Below are 17,557 nucleotides of genomic sequence, written 5' to 3'. Positions count from 1 at the left end.
AATGTCATCCATAACCTAGGCCAGAGTGAATGGGGGTACTGCTAGGGATGTCTAGCTCACAAACATGCTGCCTTCTGATCTTTCCACTTGAAATGGATTCAGTCTGAACTAGCAGGGCAACTGCCATGATGTTACGAGTAAGATGCCTGCACTGAATGAACTGCAGCTTGGGAATATATGCATGCCTCTTTCTAACTTCAGCCAGAAATACTATCGCTTCTTTGCAGGCAGGATTTAGTTTCCCTTTGAAATAAGAAATAACATGGTGATGTACTTAATACTAAATTAATAGCACCTAATACTAGCACTAACAGCACTGCCTTTATCTCTAGGATCTGCATGCAGCCACTGTGAACCCAGACCCAAGTCTGAAAGAGTTTGAAGGAGCAACGTTACGCTATGCCTCTTTGAAGCTCAGGTACAATGACTTCAAAAGTGCCTGTGGAATAGCCAGCTCCATTTTGTGCTGTGCTGTAATCTTTATATGATTTTTAAGATTGATTTTTGTCTTCTTTTCTTTTTCTGCAACAGAAATGGTCCACAATCTGATGATGATGATTCTTGTAGCATCAACAGCGATCCAGAAACCAAGGTCTGTAAGAAGGTCTACAATGGAATAGCAATTAAAAATCTGCAGTTGTAAACAAACCTGAAAGGTGCAGAATGCCTCCTAGGTTTTTAAATTAACTGTACTCCTGCTCTTGCACAATGTAGATTGATCATGCCAGACTAATTCCATGAAAGGAATTTGCAGGTTTAAAGCTTTGTTCAGTTTGGTCAGGAAAGTGTGACTTACTTTAAAATCACATAAGCCAAGAAATTGAATGTTACAGCTCAGGGTTCTACTGTTCAACTGTAACAACTGACCCCTTGCACAACTAAGTGAGTTTTCTGTCCCAAGTGAGAGAGGACTCTGTTGTTTGTCATGGCTGGATAGCTTCCTGCAGCATTTGGTGATAGAATTTGCTCTTTATTTTTGAGTTTGTCCCTTTTTAAAAGTACTCTTCTTCCTTGTTTTTGTGGCTGCTTGAACTAGCAGCTAGTAACAAGGAAGTTACTTTTTAGAACAAAAACCTTTGTATTTCAGAACAGAGGATGCAACCTAGTTTGAAGATAAAATTCATAGATAAAAATGAGACTATTATGTGAACAAGCACCGTAATTAAATCAGAGCCTTTACTGTTGTGATCTAAGGTTTTTGAGGAGAAAGAAATAGCAGGAGGTTTTGAATGCTTGTATCTGTATCTCCAGATTTGTCTTGTGATGGTTTTGCCTTGTGCTTTCATCCATTTTTAAGGATGTACGTGAGTTTCTCTAATTGGAAATCCAAGTCATTTAAATAAGAGTTTTGGCTGCAATGACTGACAGGATCAGAAGCTACTTACGTGCAGGAAGATATGTATGTAACAGAGTTAATAATTATAATAGCATCAATAATATATTTTAGGAGAGAAAACAGTCTGATCAGGGTACTTAAGCTTCTTTGTCATCTTGATTATTTGGCTTGTGATGTTTAAATCAGATGTGAATAAGTGTGTTTTGCTTGGCAGGCTGGCAGTTGAAAAACAAGGCTTTCAGCTGCGCTTGTTACAATGACAAGCACTAAATTCTTAGCATGGTAAATGGAGTTGGAGGAGTGATGTGCATTCGGTGCCAGCCCTCAGAACCAGAAAGCTGGTCCTTTTAAGATAAGCCTTACTGTATGGAAAGCATTATAGGGAGACAGTATTTTGATATGTCTGACTCTTTACCGAATGGTTTGCACTGGGCAGAATTAGGAACGCTTCCTGCATGGAGAAATGTGGCAGTATTTGTGTGGGCAAATGACTCGTGTCATCATCAGCCTTCCCTCTCTCACTTACTGCTTAAACTTCAAAATTTATGGAGCTGATACCCATCTGGTGTCTGTGAAATGGGTCAGTGCCAAAAGCTTGTCCTCTTCTGTCTGTCACAGCTGGTTTTGTTTCTCTGCTTTAGGCAAAACTGTGCTGATGACACTTAAATGGGTAATCAAAACTGGGCGCTGAAGCATTCACAGAAGTGACTGAGAGGAGCAAGGCAAGATATGGAGAAGAAACTATTCATGTTTGGGCATGCGGTGGGGGTTTTTTTGGTTGTTGTTTTTGGTGTTGTGGTGTGGGGTTTTTTTTAATCGCGTGAGTCAAAGCACCTTGCTGTGGTCTGTCGCTGCCTGGTGGGATGTTGTTGTGCATGCTTCTGCACAGAGCCGGTTGGTGCCTCTGTGCCCAGGACAGGAGCAGCAGCTGCTGCATGGCTGAACCCCTCGGAGATGGGAAGTGGTCCAGAAACAGCAGGGAAAATCTTCATGTGGGGAAAATGCTCTGGGATCTATAATTCTCATATGCGTAGGGGTGTGGTAGGTGCATTCCTTGCTATCCCATTTTGCCCAAAATATTGCAAGACTGAAAGAAGTCTGGTAGGGTTTGAAACTGATGACCTGAGACTTTTTTCATTTTTTGTTCCTAATTTGGAAAATTAGGGTTTTTTTAGGTACTTATGTTCTCCTCTACCACATGATACACCTTAACAAGATTTGATTGAAGCTTGCTTTTGCGTGGCAGCAAGCACCTGTACCTTTTCTTCATTTCAGTGTAAGAGAAGGAAGCTTTTTTAAACTCATTAAGCTCTGTTAGAAGGATTTGTTAAAATGAACTTTGTTTAAGAGATCGTTTAGAGATCTTAAACCTATTTAAACCTATTTGTGACAGTGGCCAATACATTTGGGGAAAAAAAAAAAAAAAATAGGTTTCCTCAATGACACCAAGTAATTCTGTCTTTCAGCAAAGGGAACCGTGCCACCTTGTGGAAAGATCAAGTAGTTGTCTTCCCCCGGAATCTGTCAACTTCTGCAAAGATTATAGCACTGCCAAAATGTTAGTTTGGGGAAAAGTTTATGTAATTCTTGTAAGAGAAGTGATTTATGCAACAACATAATTAAGCATTCAAAGTTGTCAATAAACAACAAATGTTTCTCTCTATATCCCATGCGTAAGACGCAGTTCGGAGCTTCATATCCTCGGCATCTTGCTGCAGGCTGCCTGCACAAGGCCGTAAAAGAGAAGGGGAAGGAGGAGAAAGGGGAAAATGATTACATCCACCTTCTTGATTTCAGTGATTTATTTTGGTAGGAATTTCTTGAAGAGATGGTTCATTGTGCTTGATAAAGATCTAATTCTGCATGTGAGACATGCACAACTGGAAATGAGTTTTGAATTGGTACTTCCCAGGAGACAGATCGTAACCTTCTCGGTTAATTTATAGAGCAACCTGTGCCTTCGTAATTGAGTTTCAAGGGTGGTAGAAAGATGCTTTTACCAATCCTAGACTGTAAATTCCTCTGAGAGTTCTCTTTTTACAGTGTTCTAAAATATGATGGCCATGTGTAAAAGTATAGAAAGATGCTAATTTTTCTTTGTGGTTGTGCAAAGAAACTGAACCTCCTGGGAAACCTGTCCCTGTGAATGGGATGAAAAATTGAAAGCCTTTGTGACCCAGTTTCTCCAAAATATTTTCAGGACTGACCTGTTCACTCTGACATTTTGGCTTGCCTTTATTCTCTCCTTTTAAATGTGGTTTTCTGCTAAGGCTTAAATTAGTCTTTCAGTGTTAAGTGTGGATTTTCAAATTACCTGTCTACATTAGACTGTTCAGTGGAGCTTCACTTTCTAGCCTTGCCATTTGAGAATAGTTTCAGCTATAGATTCATGTCTAAGAAGTACTAGTACTAGAAGTACCTAGTACTACCTGTGGAAGTACTAGGCAGTTCCCCTCCAAAAGTCTGTTTTCCACTTTAGAAACCAGTAAATCCACAGGATCCCAAAAGAGTGGAGGAGAAGGAGATTATTTCCAAGAGGCATAGAGATAGGAGATGCTAATAGCAGGTATTTAAATTTAATTACTTAACTGTGAGTGAATTAAAACATATTTGAAGACATGATGATGATCTCCTATGGAGTACATGGACATTAGGGATTAGCCACTTGGACTATTTGGAGAGAAGTGAGGGGTTTTTCTGATAAGCTAACTTGTCAGACCACTTGTGGCTGTTGTTGAAGTGGCCTGTAAATAGCACTATTGAGAAGATTTTACAAAATACTGTGTGCCCCCCCAAACAGTTAATATCTGTCTCTGTGCTGCTTCTCTTGCTATGGAGGCAGGTATGTGTTTTTCAGAGACATCCTAAATTTGCTTGTTTCTGGTCTTCTCCAGAAGCAGCTATCCTGGCTAGACACAGGACCATTAGTAAATAATCAGCATGTCTCCTTGGTGATGGAGATGAGTCTGATTTCTGATGCAAGCGAAGACTTAACCAGAGAGGAAGGGATTTTGCCTTGTCAAGTAATTCCAGGAAAGGATCATCTTTTCACATCGAAGTCCATAATTCTCTCTCACAGTCCGAGTAGCTTCTAAAATTATGGGTGCAAACAGGAAGTATTCAACATTTCCCAGCAGTTCCACAGTCCACCTCATGCTAGGTATAATCTTCTCATGAGCACTTGAAACACTACAAAAAGCCTCAGTTCAGTTTATTTCAATTAACGGACTTGATTAGTGGACTCAATTCAATTAGTTGAATCCAAAGAGTTTATTCCATCTTAAGTCTCCTTACAAAAAAAGTTTAAAAGGAAGAGCCAGGTATCTTCAACAGTTTTTCTTCCCAAATGGTACTTCTGCTTGTTTTTGAGTAGGAATTTGTTTTGTTCAAAAACGATCCTTGGTTTTTCATTCCCTAGGAAATAGGGCCTGTCACAGGGGAGCAGGCCAGAAGAAATCTTGAAGCTGTTCCTTTATCCTTATAGGAAGCCACACTATATAATCCCATGTATTTCAATTTTCTTCTTAAACTTTTTTTTTTTCCCTTGATGACTCCTACTGGCAAACTGATTCAAGTATTGCCCTCCTTTGGTCAAAAACCTAAACTTTTTGAGCTCATTTTTTATTCTCTTATTCTGTGTTTCGCATTCTTCTAGTGCATTTATAGCAGGCAGTTATGTCTCTTCTTCAGCTCAGCTTCATTAAAATAAACAAGTCAAGTGCTTTTAATTATTCATAATGAAGCTAGAAGGGTTGCCACCTTCTGAGTCCCTGTTTCCCTGTCTGTTGTAGCAGCTCTGTGTTTTCTGTCTTGTCTTTTCACTGTGGCCCATCAGATTTGTTATCTTGGGTTGAGTTTTTCCAGGGTCACATAGGGTAGCTTTACAATGTCCATATTCACTGTTGGAAAGTTCTTGATGCATAATTTCATTTACTTTTTCAACTCCTGAGTAAGTAATCATTTTATTTGCAACTTAAACCATAATTAGAATCAGTGTTTGTAAGTGATATTCATACAAATGAGCGGAAGAAAAGTTCTGGTCTTCATCTTAACAACTTTAATAGCACCTTGGTCAGAAGGTCAGAGTTGGTTTGGTTTTTCTGAAGAATTTTCTTGCCAATAACTGAATGTTTCTTATGAAGAGCAAAATTTTTTATTTTGAGAATTAGCCCAACCAGTGTACACATAGTTTGCTTAACACTAAGCTGCAGCCAGTAGAAAACTAAGTGCACATTTGGAAATGCTGATTTTTTTGCATTGATTGGATAGTGTGGAAATGGTTTTGAAAAATGCAGGAAAGCAGATTATGTTCGGTGCTCATATATCTTCCTTAAATTATGTTCTGAAGTATTTAAAATAAAAACTACTGCAGAGTAAGGGTTCAGTAGTTTTTTTAAAAAAGTCCTTTTGGTATTGGCTTATTTTAGGCTTTCAGAGGGAAGAATGATAATCTGGGAATAAAATATTTTTAAAAACTAAGCAACAACACAAAAACCCCAACCCAAAAAACAAAATAAACATTGTAGTGGAGTTTGAAGAGGTTTTTTTTCCTTGTTTCTCTCAAACACAAAAAGGTGGCCTTAGTTCCTTCCCCCTCCCACCATCTGGACAGTCATTTTAGTAGCTTTCAAAACACAGATCTCCTGTTTGAAGCATCCAGTGAATAATCAAGGAGAGGTCAGTCTTGACAATCACTATAGGATAGCAAATATTTATCCATCTTTCCGTTCTTGCAGCTTCTGGGTAGCACTGAGGGGTGATGGGGACGGCAGTTTTGGAACTGGCTGGTTCTGAGTTGGGCCGTCTGCCATGTGCAGCGCTGAGACACCTCCCAGCTGTGGGAATGGGGCAGGTGCTCAAAACCATTCTGCTTGAAAGCAGTTTTAGAAATAGCAGAAGCAGCACTAGAATACATCTCGTCAGCATTTTTTTTTTTTTTTTAATAGCGTCTTCTTCATTTTGTACATTAGAACTTTTGCGGAGTGTTTACTCATTCATTCTCTCTCTGTGATTGATACTTATTACTCTTGACCTCTATTTTGTCATTAGGTGATGTTACAAGTGATAATGTCATGATGTGAGGTACACCATAATTTAGATTTCCATCTAGAGGATATTTACTTCGACCTTGTCCCTAAATGGACTCTTATTTAATCAAATATGGAGGTTGGTCCAGGGCAGAGGAAGGCACTGTATTTTTCTCAAATATAAGCTATTGACTTTTTCAATGTTATACAGAGCTAATAGTTATATGTATAATAACAATATCTGGGATAACATAGCTTAATTTCTTTAGACCTTAAAGATTTATAATTTGATCCTCAAAATATTACGTATCTTTCACTCTTAGAAATCTCAGGTATCTCTGGGGTCTTAACTAGATGTGAAGCTCTCATGCAGGATCAGGACATGGGTAACTGAACAACAGGAAAGGCACAGAGGGAGAGATTTTACTTGCAGCCTTCCTTAGAAAAATATGTTACAAAGCCATTCCTCATGTGAAGAGAAGGTAAACTGCTTTAAAATTTACCATTGATTTCCAGGTTTGTAGTGCAATAATTATGTGTGGAATTTTGGGGTATTATCCATATTTGATTTATTAAGGTATACCGTACAAAAGGTTTGCATTGGGATATTGGGATGCTGGGCTTCTACAGGTTTGGGAAAAGATAATATAATAGGTAAGAACACTTTCTCCCCCAAATCAAAATACCTTCTTTGCCTTGCTCTTAGAGATTTTTTTTTTTTTCTTGGAAGAAGCTGCACTTCCTAATATTTTAATGTTTCTTATTTTTAAGTGATTTTAATCCCAGTTTATTCACTGCTCTGTGGTACAGCACGGTAAACTTTCTGGGCCAGCAGTACTTTGTGTAGGGTTGATGAAGGAGCCCTCAGGAGTGGACAGAAACCAGGGGAAGAATCAGTCCTCATCATACTCGTGTCCCACAGGCAAAAGGCTCCTGTTGCTGTTCTGCAGACGGATGGATTTGGAGCACAGGCAGCTCCCATTTGGCTCAGGCTCTGCTGGTGTTGCTGGCAGACCTCCCCATCAGCTCGCTGCCGTCTTTGCGAACACAGTGCAGAGGTGATCGCTGCTTGTGGCTCTTCGTACACCCCTCTGGAGACCAACCATTTCACCTTTAAAACAATATATAGCCTCTGTCAGCTCCAGCTTTAGAACAGCTGGTTGGTCATGAACTGCCTCTTCAATATCTGGTCATCAACTGGCTACTACAAAATTAACTGTTCAGATGATATTTTTGTATTTCTCTTCAATTATTTATAATTGCTAGTTCAGGGTGGCTAAGGGAAGTAGCCTGTTCTAGTCTGCAGCATCGTGAAGTTTACCGTTCTGTTGCATAGATGTTTTGGGTTTTTTTTCAATGGAAAGAAGTACAGACTACATACTTATGTGTCTATATATATATATTTATGTATGTTATAAATATTATATATAATATATACACAGTTAGAAAACAGCATGGTAAACCTTGGTGTCGTGTTCATTGTGGACCTGATGAAAGGTACGTTTCTGGATTAAATTAATTTAAAAAGCAATTAAAATGGAACATTACATTGAATGAGAGAATATTATTTAGATAGCTATAGCCAGCAGGTATATTTATTTTGGCATGAGTTCTAGCTCTGAATTTCACTTTAAAGGAACAGAGGTCATGCTTGGCAAAATTTCCTGCATTCTATCAAAGAGAAAAAGCAGTGGGAGGTAATATTTACATCTTAAGGGCTTTAAAAACGTGAGATATGCAGTACATCATAATGTCACGATGCTCCTACGTGGGTAGGCATTATTCCGTATGCTTGAAGACAATTCCCCCGCGGTGCGGCAGGGAGGCAGCGTGAGAGTAAGTGGATCCTCAAAGGTGGGGGAGGCTCACCAGGGCTCAGGATTTCTGGACTCAGGATTCATGTTCATTTGAGTCTTTTCCAACGGGTGGAAATAAATCAGAAGTGATATAACCTCATTGACTTTGGATCCTGTTGTCAACACAATTTCTGCAGAAAATAAATTACTCTTAACATTATTGCTTCTAAAGAGACGTGGAATCCTAACTCTAGGGAAGATGAAAGATTTTCCCCCATTGATTCAGTAACATCAAGAGTTCACCTAAAGGATTTTTCTTTTTTCTTTTTCTTTTTTCTTTTTTTTTCTCTAAGCTGGATGCCATGCATATAACTTTTGAAATTACCACAGTACTAAATAAAGTGCTGCTGGCTGCATTAGAACCACTCACACCTATCAGCCTGCAGAAGAACCCTCATCAGAGAAATACAACATTTAAGGTTCAAGTGCATTCGTTGTTCAGAATTGAATGCACATGTTCTTTCATGCCCTGTAAGCTCCTGCAGGGCTTGTCTTTACTGATAAAGCATATGTGTGTTTGTTGGGGTCATTTTGTGTGTTGCAGGATGATGAAACCTGCTTGAGATATCTGAACAGATAGGCCCTAATTTGAGCATCATTTAAACAAATAATCCTTTATTAGTTTCTGGTGAAAAATATGACTGCCTTTTCTTCACTGAGGAAGCATGTTTTTTGCTTCACTGTGTTAAAATGAAACCCAAAACACCCTTGATAACTCAAAGCCAAGTCTATAAACCCGTTCCTGTAGGATGTGAAGTCTAGGTATCTATCTGCAAAACTTCTAACATCAGAGCCTATTCTTTACTGAGAAGACTGGAGAAAAGTGTAAGGTGATTTTAATTTATTCTTCAGAACTTCACCTAGCAAAAGGGTTTTAGTAGAGAATAATAGTGTCCATTCCATTTATGCTCAACTGTCTCAATTTTTTTACTTGATTCAGAAATACAGTAATGGATAAGAAATTGGGATTAAAAAAATCTTGAACCAGCACAATTGTTCTGCAGCATTTTCTTGCCTTGAGAGAGCAGATTTGACCTCTGGCTGTGAGCCAGCAGGAGCCACTGAGACAGAAGTATTAAACTCAAAACAAGAGAGGGACTTTTGTCGTCCTGCACATTGGAGTCTGCGAGTCTGGATAAAATGAGACTGTAGTGTCTTGGAGAATGAGTAAGGGACTGTGAGAGCGGGAAGTTCCATCTTGACCTGCTCTAGTGGTTATTTTACAGTATTTGTAAAGCCCTCATATTTTATTCCACAGAAGGTTAGTTTATAATCATCTGCTTGAAAAAGCAATTATTAGTGGGTTTCTGAATTCAGTTGTGATCTGAATATCTGTGTGCTTATTTTTGTATTGCATGCATATTTTCAGCAATTCAAATAATACAACATGAGCTGCGACAGAAAGCTGGAAATGTTGAAAAATCTTATTAGTATGTTTTTTTATTCTGCATTTTGAATTTTTTGTAATTAAAAATCTTTACGTGGCAACTGTCAGTATTCCTCCGAGAAAACGGATGCATTGCAGTCTATTAATGTAAATTAAATGAACGTGTTTCCTGGTTCATTAATTGCATCAGATCTCTTTATTCTTTTGTTACTCAGTTTACTTTTGATCATCTCCAATATGTTCATCTGGAATCAATGCAAGCTTTCTTGATGTGTAGCAGGCAAATATACTGGAACATACTTCTTTCTTGGAATGGAGTAGTTATGTTTTATAATACTTGATCTTCCAAAGCGTAAAATGATACTATAGTTTGTTTTATTTTAAAATGTTAAAGAAAATCTGAGTGGAATTTCCAAGATTATGTTGGCTGCACAAGAAGCAGTTAATTATATGATCTACATGCTGTGTCTCAGCCACAGACCTGCTCAGTGGTCTGTGATAAAAGGCCTTATTAAATACTGTAATGATTTACGTATGTCTGCAGGCAGATATAACCTTTAAAAAGGGAAAATATAAAGGGAAATAAAGGGAAACTTCTCAAGAAGTACTGTAGGCTCAGACGTAGAGGAGAAATTAGTAGCACAGATTTAAATCATCAAGACAAAAATACTGTAATGTAGATGTTTGTGGTGGCTGTCAACAGCTGGGTGATCTGAAAAACGATCATTCTGTGGTTTTGTAATGTACGCTAGTTTGCTGATGTTCTAATCCATTTGCTCCCTGTAATGGCATTTTTTCTAGCTATGGCCTTATGGTCCATCCAGTTTCCACTAGTACTGTGCCATCACTCATGTGTAATTGATCTCTTGTCCTCTGTCTAGCAGGGACTTGTATTTGCTTTGGTTTTCTTTATTTTATTTTTTTTTTAAGGTACGTTGTTAGCACTGTATGAGGCAACAGCTAGAGTGTGGCATTTGGTTGCATGCAGAGATTTGGCACAGTTCTGCATACCTGTCAAAGCTCCTTCTGGAGTTCCTTGTGGGAAAAACTGCTTCACCTGTGGCGAAGGTTCTGCAGTGCCAAAGAGCAGAATCATTCATCCCTTCAAACCCAAAGATCCCCAGTTTTGGGCTGTGTTTCAAATCAGAACTGCACTGCGAGGGAGGTTTACAGATTTTTACAGAGTTTGGATTACAGCATTTACAAGTTTGGTTCTTTGGCTACAGAACATTAACCCTGGAACATTAACTGAATATGCAGCCATGCAAACATATGTTCCCCAGCACTGTGAAACTGAGCAGCGACACCTGTGTTCTCATTTCTGTTCACCTGTCTTTTCATGGGGCAGCGTGTGATAAGGTGGCAGATTTCCCTGTGTAGTTTCTTTGCACAATGTCTTGTGTAGCCTAGCAGGAAATGTGAAGTCTCCAGTTGAGATGAAAATATAAGATTATTGACATCCATGGTTTAAATGACATTTTTTCCTTCACTTCTCTCGGACATGCAGTGTTTGTGGTATTATCTTTGATCTTCCCAATCCCAAACAGCAGTGATCTAAATCCAGTATACAGTTCCTCGATCGCTTTCATTCTACTGTATTTATCAACTTTCTTGTTTTTCCTCAAACCTGTTTTTCTTTGTCAGGTCTTGGAAAGAGTCTGACAAGCAGATAAGAGAATCCGATTTCACTTATCTTAATCACATATGGTTATTTAAATCACCCTTTCTAGAGTTTTCATTTTAAGGAAAAGCAGAGGGCCTGACCAGGCACAGAAAACTCTTAAGATCTTATTGTTTAAGTTAATAGTAATGTATGACATGATACAGGGCTTATTTGCTTATTCTCCAACAGGAAAAAGAAACTAGATAGACTACTGTAACCCAAAAGATGGTTTGGAATTATGATGGGCCAATAATTGATTTGCCAATAATTATCTGTGAACCTCAAATAGAGGTATTTGACCCAGTGATGTTACCAGGAATGCCTGCTTTGCTGAGCTCATAGACTCCTGGGCAAGGAGAGCTGCATTCTGGGTTTCAGCTGGGCTTGTTTTGACTCTGGATGTTGGTTCCAGGAGAAAATAGGGTGCGTTAGCAAAGCTCTGTCAGGCCAAAGGAAGCACGTTGTCTCTTGGGTAAGTATTGTTGGTGGGAGCCGGGGAACCGTGATGCTGCATTTGTGCTAGAGAACTAAGCAATTCTGCTGTCAAGGCTAGCTCAGCTAGCCCAGGTTTAAGAATTAGGTCATACCTAACTGGAGACACTACGTGGTTTGTTTCTGCTGGGTTTTGTGCTCTTTTGTTCTAAAGAGAAACTCTGAGTTAAATACTTAAGAGGATGAAAACCCATCAACAATAAAAAGTGAAGTAGATGTTTTATAAGACAGTTGCTGGCAATATGCAGAGAGAGGCAGCCAGGCAAGGTGTGTGTGTGCACACTGCCCCTGCGCTCCCACCCCACAGGGGTCTGTGTCTGTACTTCGCTTTTACTGATGATGATGAACCGTGGTGGGTATCACGTGTTACTCTGAGTCCTTGTATTTTCTGGCGCTGAAATCTGCAGGAAGGTCTGCCATCACTTCAGTTAACCAAGAAGTAGAAGGTTTTTGGTCTTTACATGTATTTGAAACAAAAGGATGTTTGTTGTGTGTGTATCCTCAGGTCAGTGCGGTGCCTTGTGAGTGGGGTGTTGAGTCTTTCTGGGTTTTCACAGAATCACAAAATGTTAGGGATTGGAAGGGACCTCGAAAGATCATCTAGTCCAATCCCCCTGCCGACTAGAGTGTCCCATTCACCTCATTCCAATGTTGTGACAGTGAGCTGGCAAGGGAAAGAAATGCAGCGGATGCCACCACTGGAGGATTTTAAACATTAAAAAAAATGATCGGGGGGGGAAAAAAAAAAAAAAAAAACAACACAACAAACCAGTCCTTTACTAATTAGAGATCTACCTTCTGTCAGCTTTAACTGTTTGTCTTTCAGCAGTGTTTTGCCTGCTTAAGGTATATTCTGTTCAGTGCAAGGGCTATATCTTTGTGTTCGGAAAGTAGCTGACAAATTGCAGATGCGGTTGAGATATGAAGAGTAATGAGGAAACAATATGTTCATTGTATATATTTAGTTTTTCAGCTCTCTTAAGATGGTTTAGAAGATGTATTTCTCTGCTAATATTCGGTTATGCACTTTAATATTGAAATACTTGTATAAAAAAACCTTTCTTCTGGCACAGGAAAAATCTGTAGTTTAAAAGCTTGCAAAGATAAATAATTAATACCCCAGTGGGCATTGCAGCACTTTCAGCGAGATTCATGAGCATCTGATGTACAAAAAGAAATTCTGTGATCTTGAAATTAGATGACCTTAATAATTGCTTAAAAATGGATATTTTAGTATCTCACGTAACCCTGAAGTGAAGAGCACCCCTGAGTGGTGACCCCTCCTCTGTTTCCTCTTTCACCTTCTTCCTTTAAAATCAGAAAGTCAGCACTTCCGTGGGTTTCCAGCAGCGCTGGGTGAGGAAGCAGCAACATAGGAGAATTTGCATATTTGCATATTGGTTTCTTTGTTTGCAAAGACAAAAAAAAAAAAATCTGGAGGCAGGAGAGTTTTTAATTTTTTCTCCACGCTCACTAAAGGGTTTCACACGATTTGCAGAGTGTATTTGCAGTCTGAAGCCTTAGATGAGATATCCCATTAGTGGCTGGCAGGAGTAGGTACCAGTGATCCAAGAGGCAGGCTCTTGGGCTCGGTGTTCTGCTTGGCTGGATGAGTGCGCTGTGCAAGCTGAAAGGATGAAGGAGAAGTTTAAAAGAGAAGGAAGGAAGGAGAAACTCGTTAATCTTCTTACCCACTGGTGAATTTAATTCCTCTCTTAGTTTGCCAAAGTTGATGTATTATGCATATTTAAATACCTTGGTGTCTTGGGGTATTTTTTTGAGGACAGTGGTTCTCAAATGGCATACCAGTGATGGTGTGTGAGCTTGATGTACTCACTGGCTTCACAGCAGTTTTTAGAAGGCAGCAAATGAATATTCAGTGTCTACTTTTGAACTCTGAGGCTGATCTATTTACTGCATCTCAAAAAGAGAGGGGTCAGTTGGTAACCCCAGTGTGGACCTGCTGTTGCGGCTCCTGTGAGGGCAGAGTCCCGCTGGGCGCAGCAGGGCTGCCAGCGGTCACCAGGGCCGCCGTCCTTGGAGCAGCTCCCAGGACCATTGCCTGCTCTCCGAGGACCCGTGGGATGCTGCTGGCAGCAAAGCAAGTTCTGTGGCATAAGGCAGCAGTGCTGGACAATGAGCCTTGGTCTTTGTGAGTTTAAAATTGTGCTGACTACCTAACAGGGGCCTGTATTGACTGAAACAATTGCAAGTGAGTTCCCCAGAACAACACAAAGTTTCAGGACAGCATAACATTTCAGAAGAAACATAAGAATGACACTGAAGCGAGCAGGGGACCAAGGACTGGGTACTACCTGACATCAATACTTGGTCAGTCTTGGCAAGGAGAGGCTCAAGGTGAAACAACAGAGATGTTATACGATGGCAGATTTTCAGTTATTAATTTTAAATTTTCTTGCTTCTACTTTTGGAACTTGTGCCTGCCGAATCCTGGACTTCTGTAGGAAGCATCATGACTAGCAAAGAGAATTTGGGTGTAAGAAGTGACTGCAGCTTCATGTCAGTGCTGGTGCAGTAGCTCACTGCTGGTGCAGTAGCTCATCACTGGCTCAGGCAAAGTGTTTCTTCATATTGTGCCAGGAAAGTGCAGCTCAGAGATGGGATAGTGTCCAGTGGTGGTGGCCATTGCCATGTTAAATACCTAAATGACAGCACGAATTAGGCGTGGGGTTGTTAAGGAGCTAGTATTGATGGACATTTAGGACCCATCATAAACGTTTGTTGTGCCTGTTAAGGGGGTACAGTAGTACTTGTGTCGTGCAGCCATGGCAGGCAGTGCATTGCCATTGGAGGGTGAGATTTGCCCATGAAGTTCTCCGGAGGAAATCTTGGTCTCAGAGGCAAACTCCCATTGACGTAGTGCGCAGACTGTATTTCACTGCAAAGCCCGAGAGCAGATACGCAGTGTTTTTTTAAGAGTTAAAGTTTTTTATTCCTTACTCTAGTAAATGTAGGGTAGAGATGGTGTCATTTAATTTATCCCATTTCGTTTTGTTTGCAAAAAGCACCATATGTGTAAAAAAAAAAATAAAGTCGCCTTGGCTTGTTCTGCCAACTGAGTGCTCTGGTTGGCTAAACATCCTTCTGCTAAAAAACTGTATAATTAGATTGTTTAATTTTAAAGGTCATTTTTAGTTTCTTCTAGAAAAAAGTCTGCTCTTCTCTTATGATAGCTTATATTTTTGTTAGTGCTTTGAATTTGTTATTGTTTACTACCTCAGTTAAACTTACTGAGGAAATGATTGCTGTAGTCCACAAAAAAAATATTCTGGTTAGAAGCCAGGCAGTGAGATACCATGAGTGTAAATCTCAAAGTAGATATAATCCGATAGTATTTTCTTTCTTTTCAATTAGAGCTCTAGATACTCTAAAATTTCAGTTCTACTGTACCTGTATTTGTGCTTTTTCTTTATTTCCCTGTGTTTGTGTATCCTGCTATTTACTGCTCCCTTGTTTCTTCCTTTACATTAAGAGAAGTATTTTGTTGTAAAGCATTGCTGTTATCTTCACAGCTACCTTTCCTGGCAGATTGTTCTTTGTTCCTTCAAATGTTTCCACTTAGCCATTCTCAAATTATATTTTAGTTTATTATTCTTTGATCATAAGCTCATGTACAAGACCTTGACTTTGTTCTTCTCCTAGCCAGGGATCTTTAACCTTAACTGACTCATTTCTGTTGCATGGCAAGATTTCCATAACTGGATACAGCAGCGTATTGTATGCTCTGATACATGTTCGGATATTTTCTGTTTTCTTTTTAGTGCTTTGCTGTGCGATCTCTGGGCTGGGTAGAAATGGCAGAAGAAGATCTCGCTCCTGGAAAAAGTAGCGTTGCTGTGAACAATTGCATCAGGCAACTCTCTTACTGTAAAAACGACATCAGAGACACTGTCGGCATTTGGGGAGAGGTAAGAATGGGGTGAACTTCTACTCTTGGAACATTCCTCTTGTATCGTAAAACATTTTGAAAGAACTTCTCTGTAGGCAAATGTGTCCATGCTGTGTGTTTGGGACTTCCTGTGCCAGTTGGTACTGCTAGAAGGTATAAAAGGGTTCAAGGAAAGTGTTGACAGTCTTGTTCCAAACCACAAAGACATCATTTTTGTGTTTTTATCTATACTGATACATACCTGTGCAACAATGTTGGGACAAACTTTTGAAATCAGTGGAAGTCTTTCTCCTGACCAGAGGTTTGAGTGTGATGCTTTGGGACAGCATTTTCACACATTTCACAGTGACAAAAGGGCTTCAAGAAAGCCTGGGCTGATGTGACCTTTGCTTCTAAGATGTATGAGAAGACTGAGACTGATGGACAGATGGCTTATTTTAAGATGATTATTTTATCAGTGTTTCAGAAGAAAATTAATTTTATGTCATCAGTCTGCCTGTGCCTTGTTGTCCAGTAGCTCTTGAATCTGTTCATCAGTGTCATCCAATTTTGAATTATGCCAAATTTCCACACACTGAGGGAAGAACAGAGCCCGGCTCTCTGCTTTCTTGGTTTGGTGACGGGTCAGTATACCTTCGTCAGCTGAACCATGCAAGCTCTGTGCTTCTTTCTGAATTGGCAGCAAAGACAGGATAACGCTCGGGGAGCTCAGGGGGAAACCTGGAGAAAGGCAGAGGTATTGCGGTGTGGGAAGGAGATGTGCTGGGGTCAGGTGAAGGGCTGGAAGGTGTGGAGGGATCAGTAAGTGAAACAAGAAGAAAAGAGAAGCTGGGGTTATAGTCATGGGGCATAAAGAGGACATCGGAGACAAACCCATAGTAAAACATTTCTGTTATGTGATTGATCATGGAGCAACTTAAACTTCAGCCAGATCTTATGCTCTACCTCTCCTGTTTTCAGGAGGGTTACAATAATGTGGGTTTACTACCCAAGATCTGAATGCAAAAATGAATTTTGTTACCTTCATTGATTTCTGTGATCTAAGAGAAACACCACTGCTGAACGGAAGAGGAACGAAAAGACTTGTCTCTTTCAGTAAAAATGTTATGGAAAATATCTTCCTGTCTTCCAAGTTACTGTTGCAGTCTAAGGCTTGTGTCCAGTGTCCTGCCTGTGACCACAGCAATGCAAAGATGCTTCTGAGTAGCAACTGGGAGAAAGAGCCTGTTTAAAAGTGAAAGTGGTGTTTCAAGGGACACAGTTAGAGTACCCCATCTATTTGAAGTAATTTCAGAAGATTTTTTAATATAAGAAAAATATATTGTATGTATAAATGAAAAATATCACTTTGGTCTCTCTTACTTCTGGGAACAGTTTTATTTAGTTAATAGAGCTTGGCAATCAGTGAAGGATGTGATGGTCATGGACTTTGGACTGACCGCTGACCCCAGGAGGAAAAAGCCCCCACTCCCTTTACATATGTGTACTTCTGTCCATTTTTCAGATGGCAGAACTTTGATCAACTTGAAATACATTGTGTACTTGGAAATCATGTGCTTTTTTTTAGTGTAAGAGTTCATGTTCACATTTTCCGTATTTCTCTCTGTCAATCTCATTGTTCTTTGCTGAAAACCCTTGGAGGTTTTCAAGCCAAACTGGTGAAAAGTTTTGGTCCTCTTGAATGGAAGTTTTAATTAAGAATGCTATTCATTAAAATATTTTTTAAAAAAATCATCCTGACAAAACAATAGAGACACTGTGCTTGAATAGGTGGCCCCTGAAGTAAATAGTCGTCTTGATTTTTAACAGAAATCATTGCAACCACATTTTTCTGCTGGCAGTGTAGTGCTTCAAGAATGATTAGAAGAGGGATGTTTTAGAGAGGA

General features: G+C 39.6%; 1 protein-coding gene across 15 annotated transcripts in view; it reads left to right on the top strand.

The window, feature by feature from the left end:
* APBB2 (amyloid beta precursor protein binding family B member 2) overlaps window positions 1-17,557 on the top strand; it is a 177,137-nt gene that overhangs the window by 115,384 nt on the left and 44,196 nt on the right. For 14 of the 15 annotated variants that reach the window (XM_065837829.2, XM_065837831.2, XM_065837834.2 and 11 more), the window contains 3 exons: window positions 333-418; window positions 532-592; window positions 15,544-15,690. In XM_065837829.2, the coding sequence (XP_065693901.1) occupies window positions 333-418; window positions 532-592; window positions 15,544-15,690 (294 nt within the window). The remainder of the gene's footprint in view (window positions 1-332; window positions 419-531; window positions 593-15,543; window positions 15,691-17,557) is intronic. The other variant, XM_071807414.1, reaches the window with a different exon arrangement.

Source organism: Patagioenas fasciata, chromosome 4 (assembly GCF_037038585.1).
Source record: "Patagioenas fasciata isolate bPatFas1 chromosome 4, bPatFas1.hap1, whole genome shotgun sequence".
Classification (NCBI taxonomy): Eukaryota; Metazoa; Chordata; class Aves; order Columbiformes; family Columbidae; genus Patagioenas; species Patagioenas fasciata.
The sequence above is the reverse complement of the archived record's forward strand: the minus strand, read 5'-3'. Positions and strand labels throughout refer to the sequence as shown.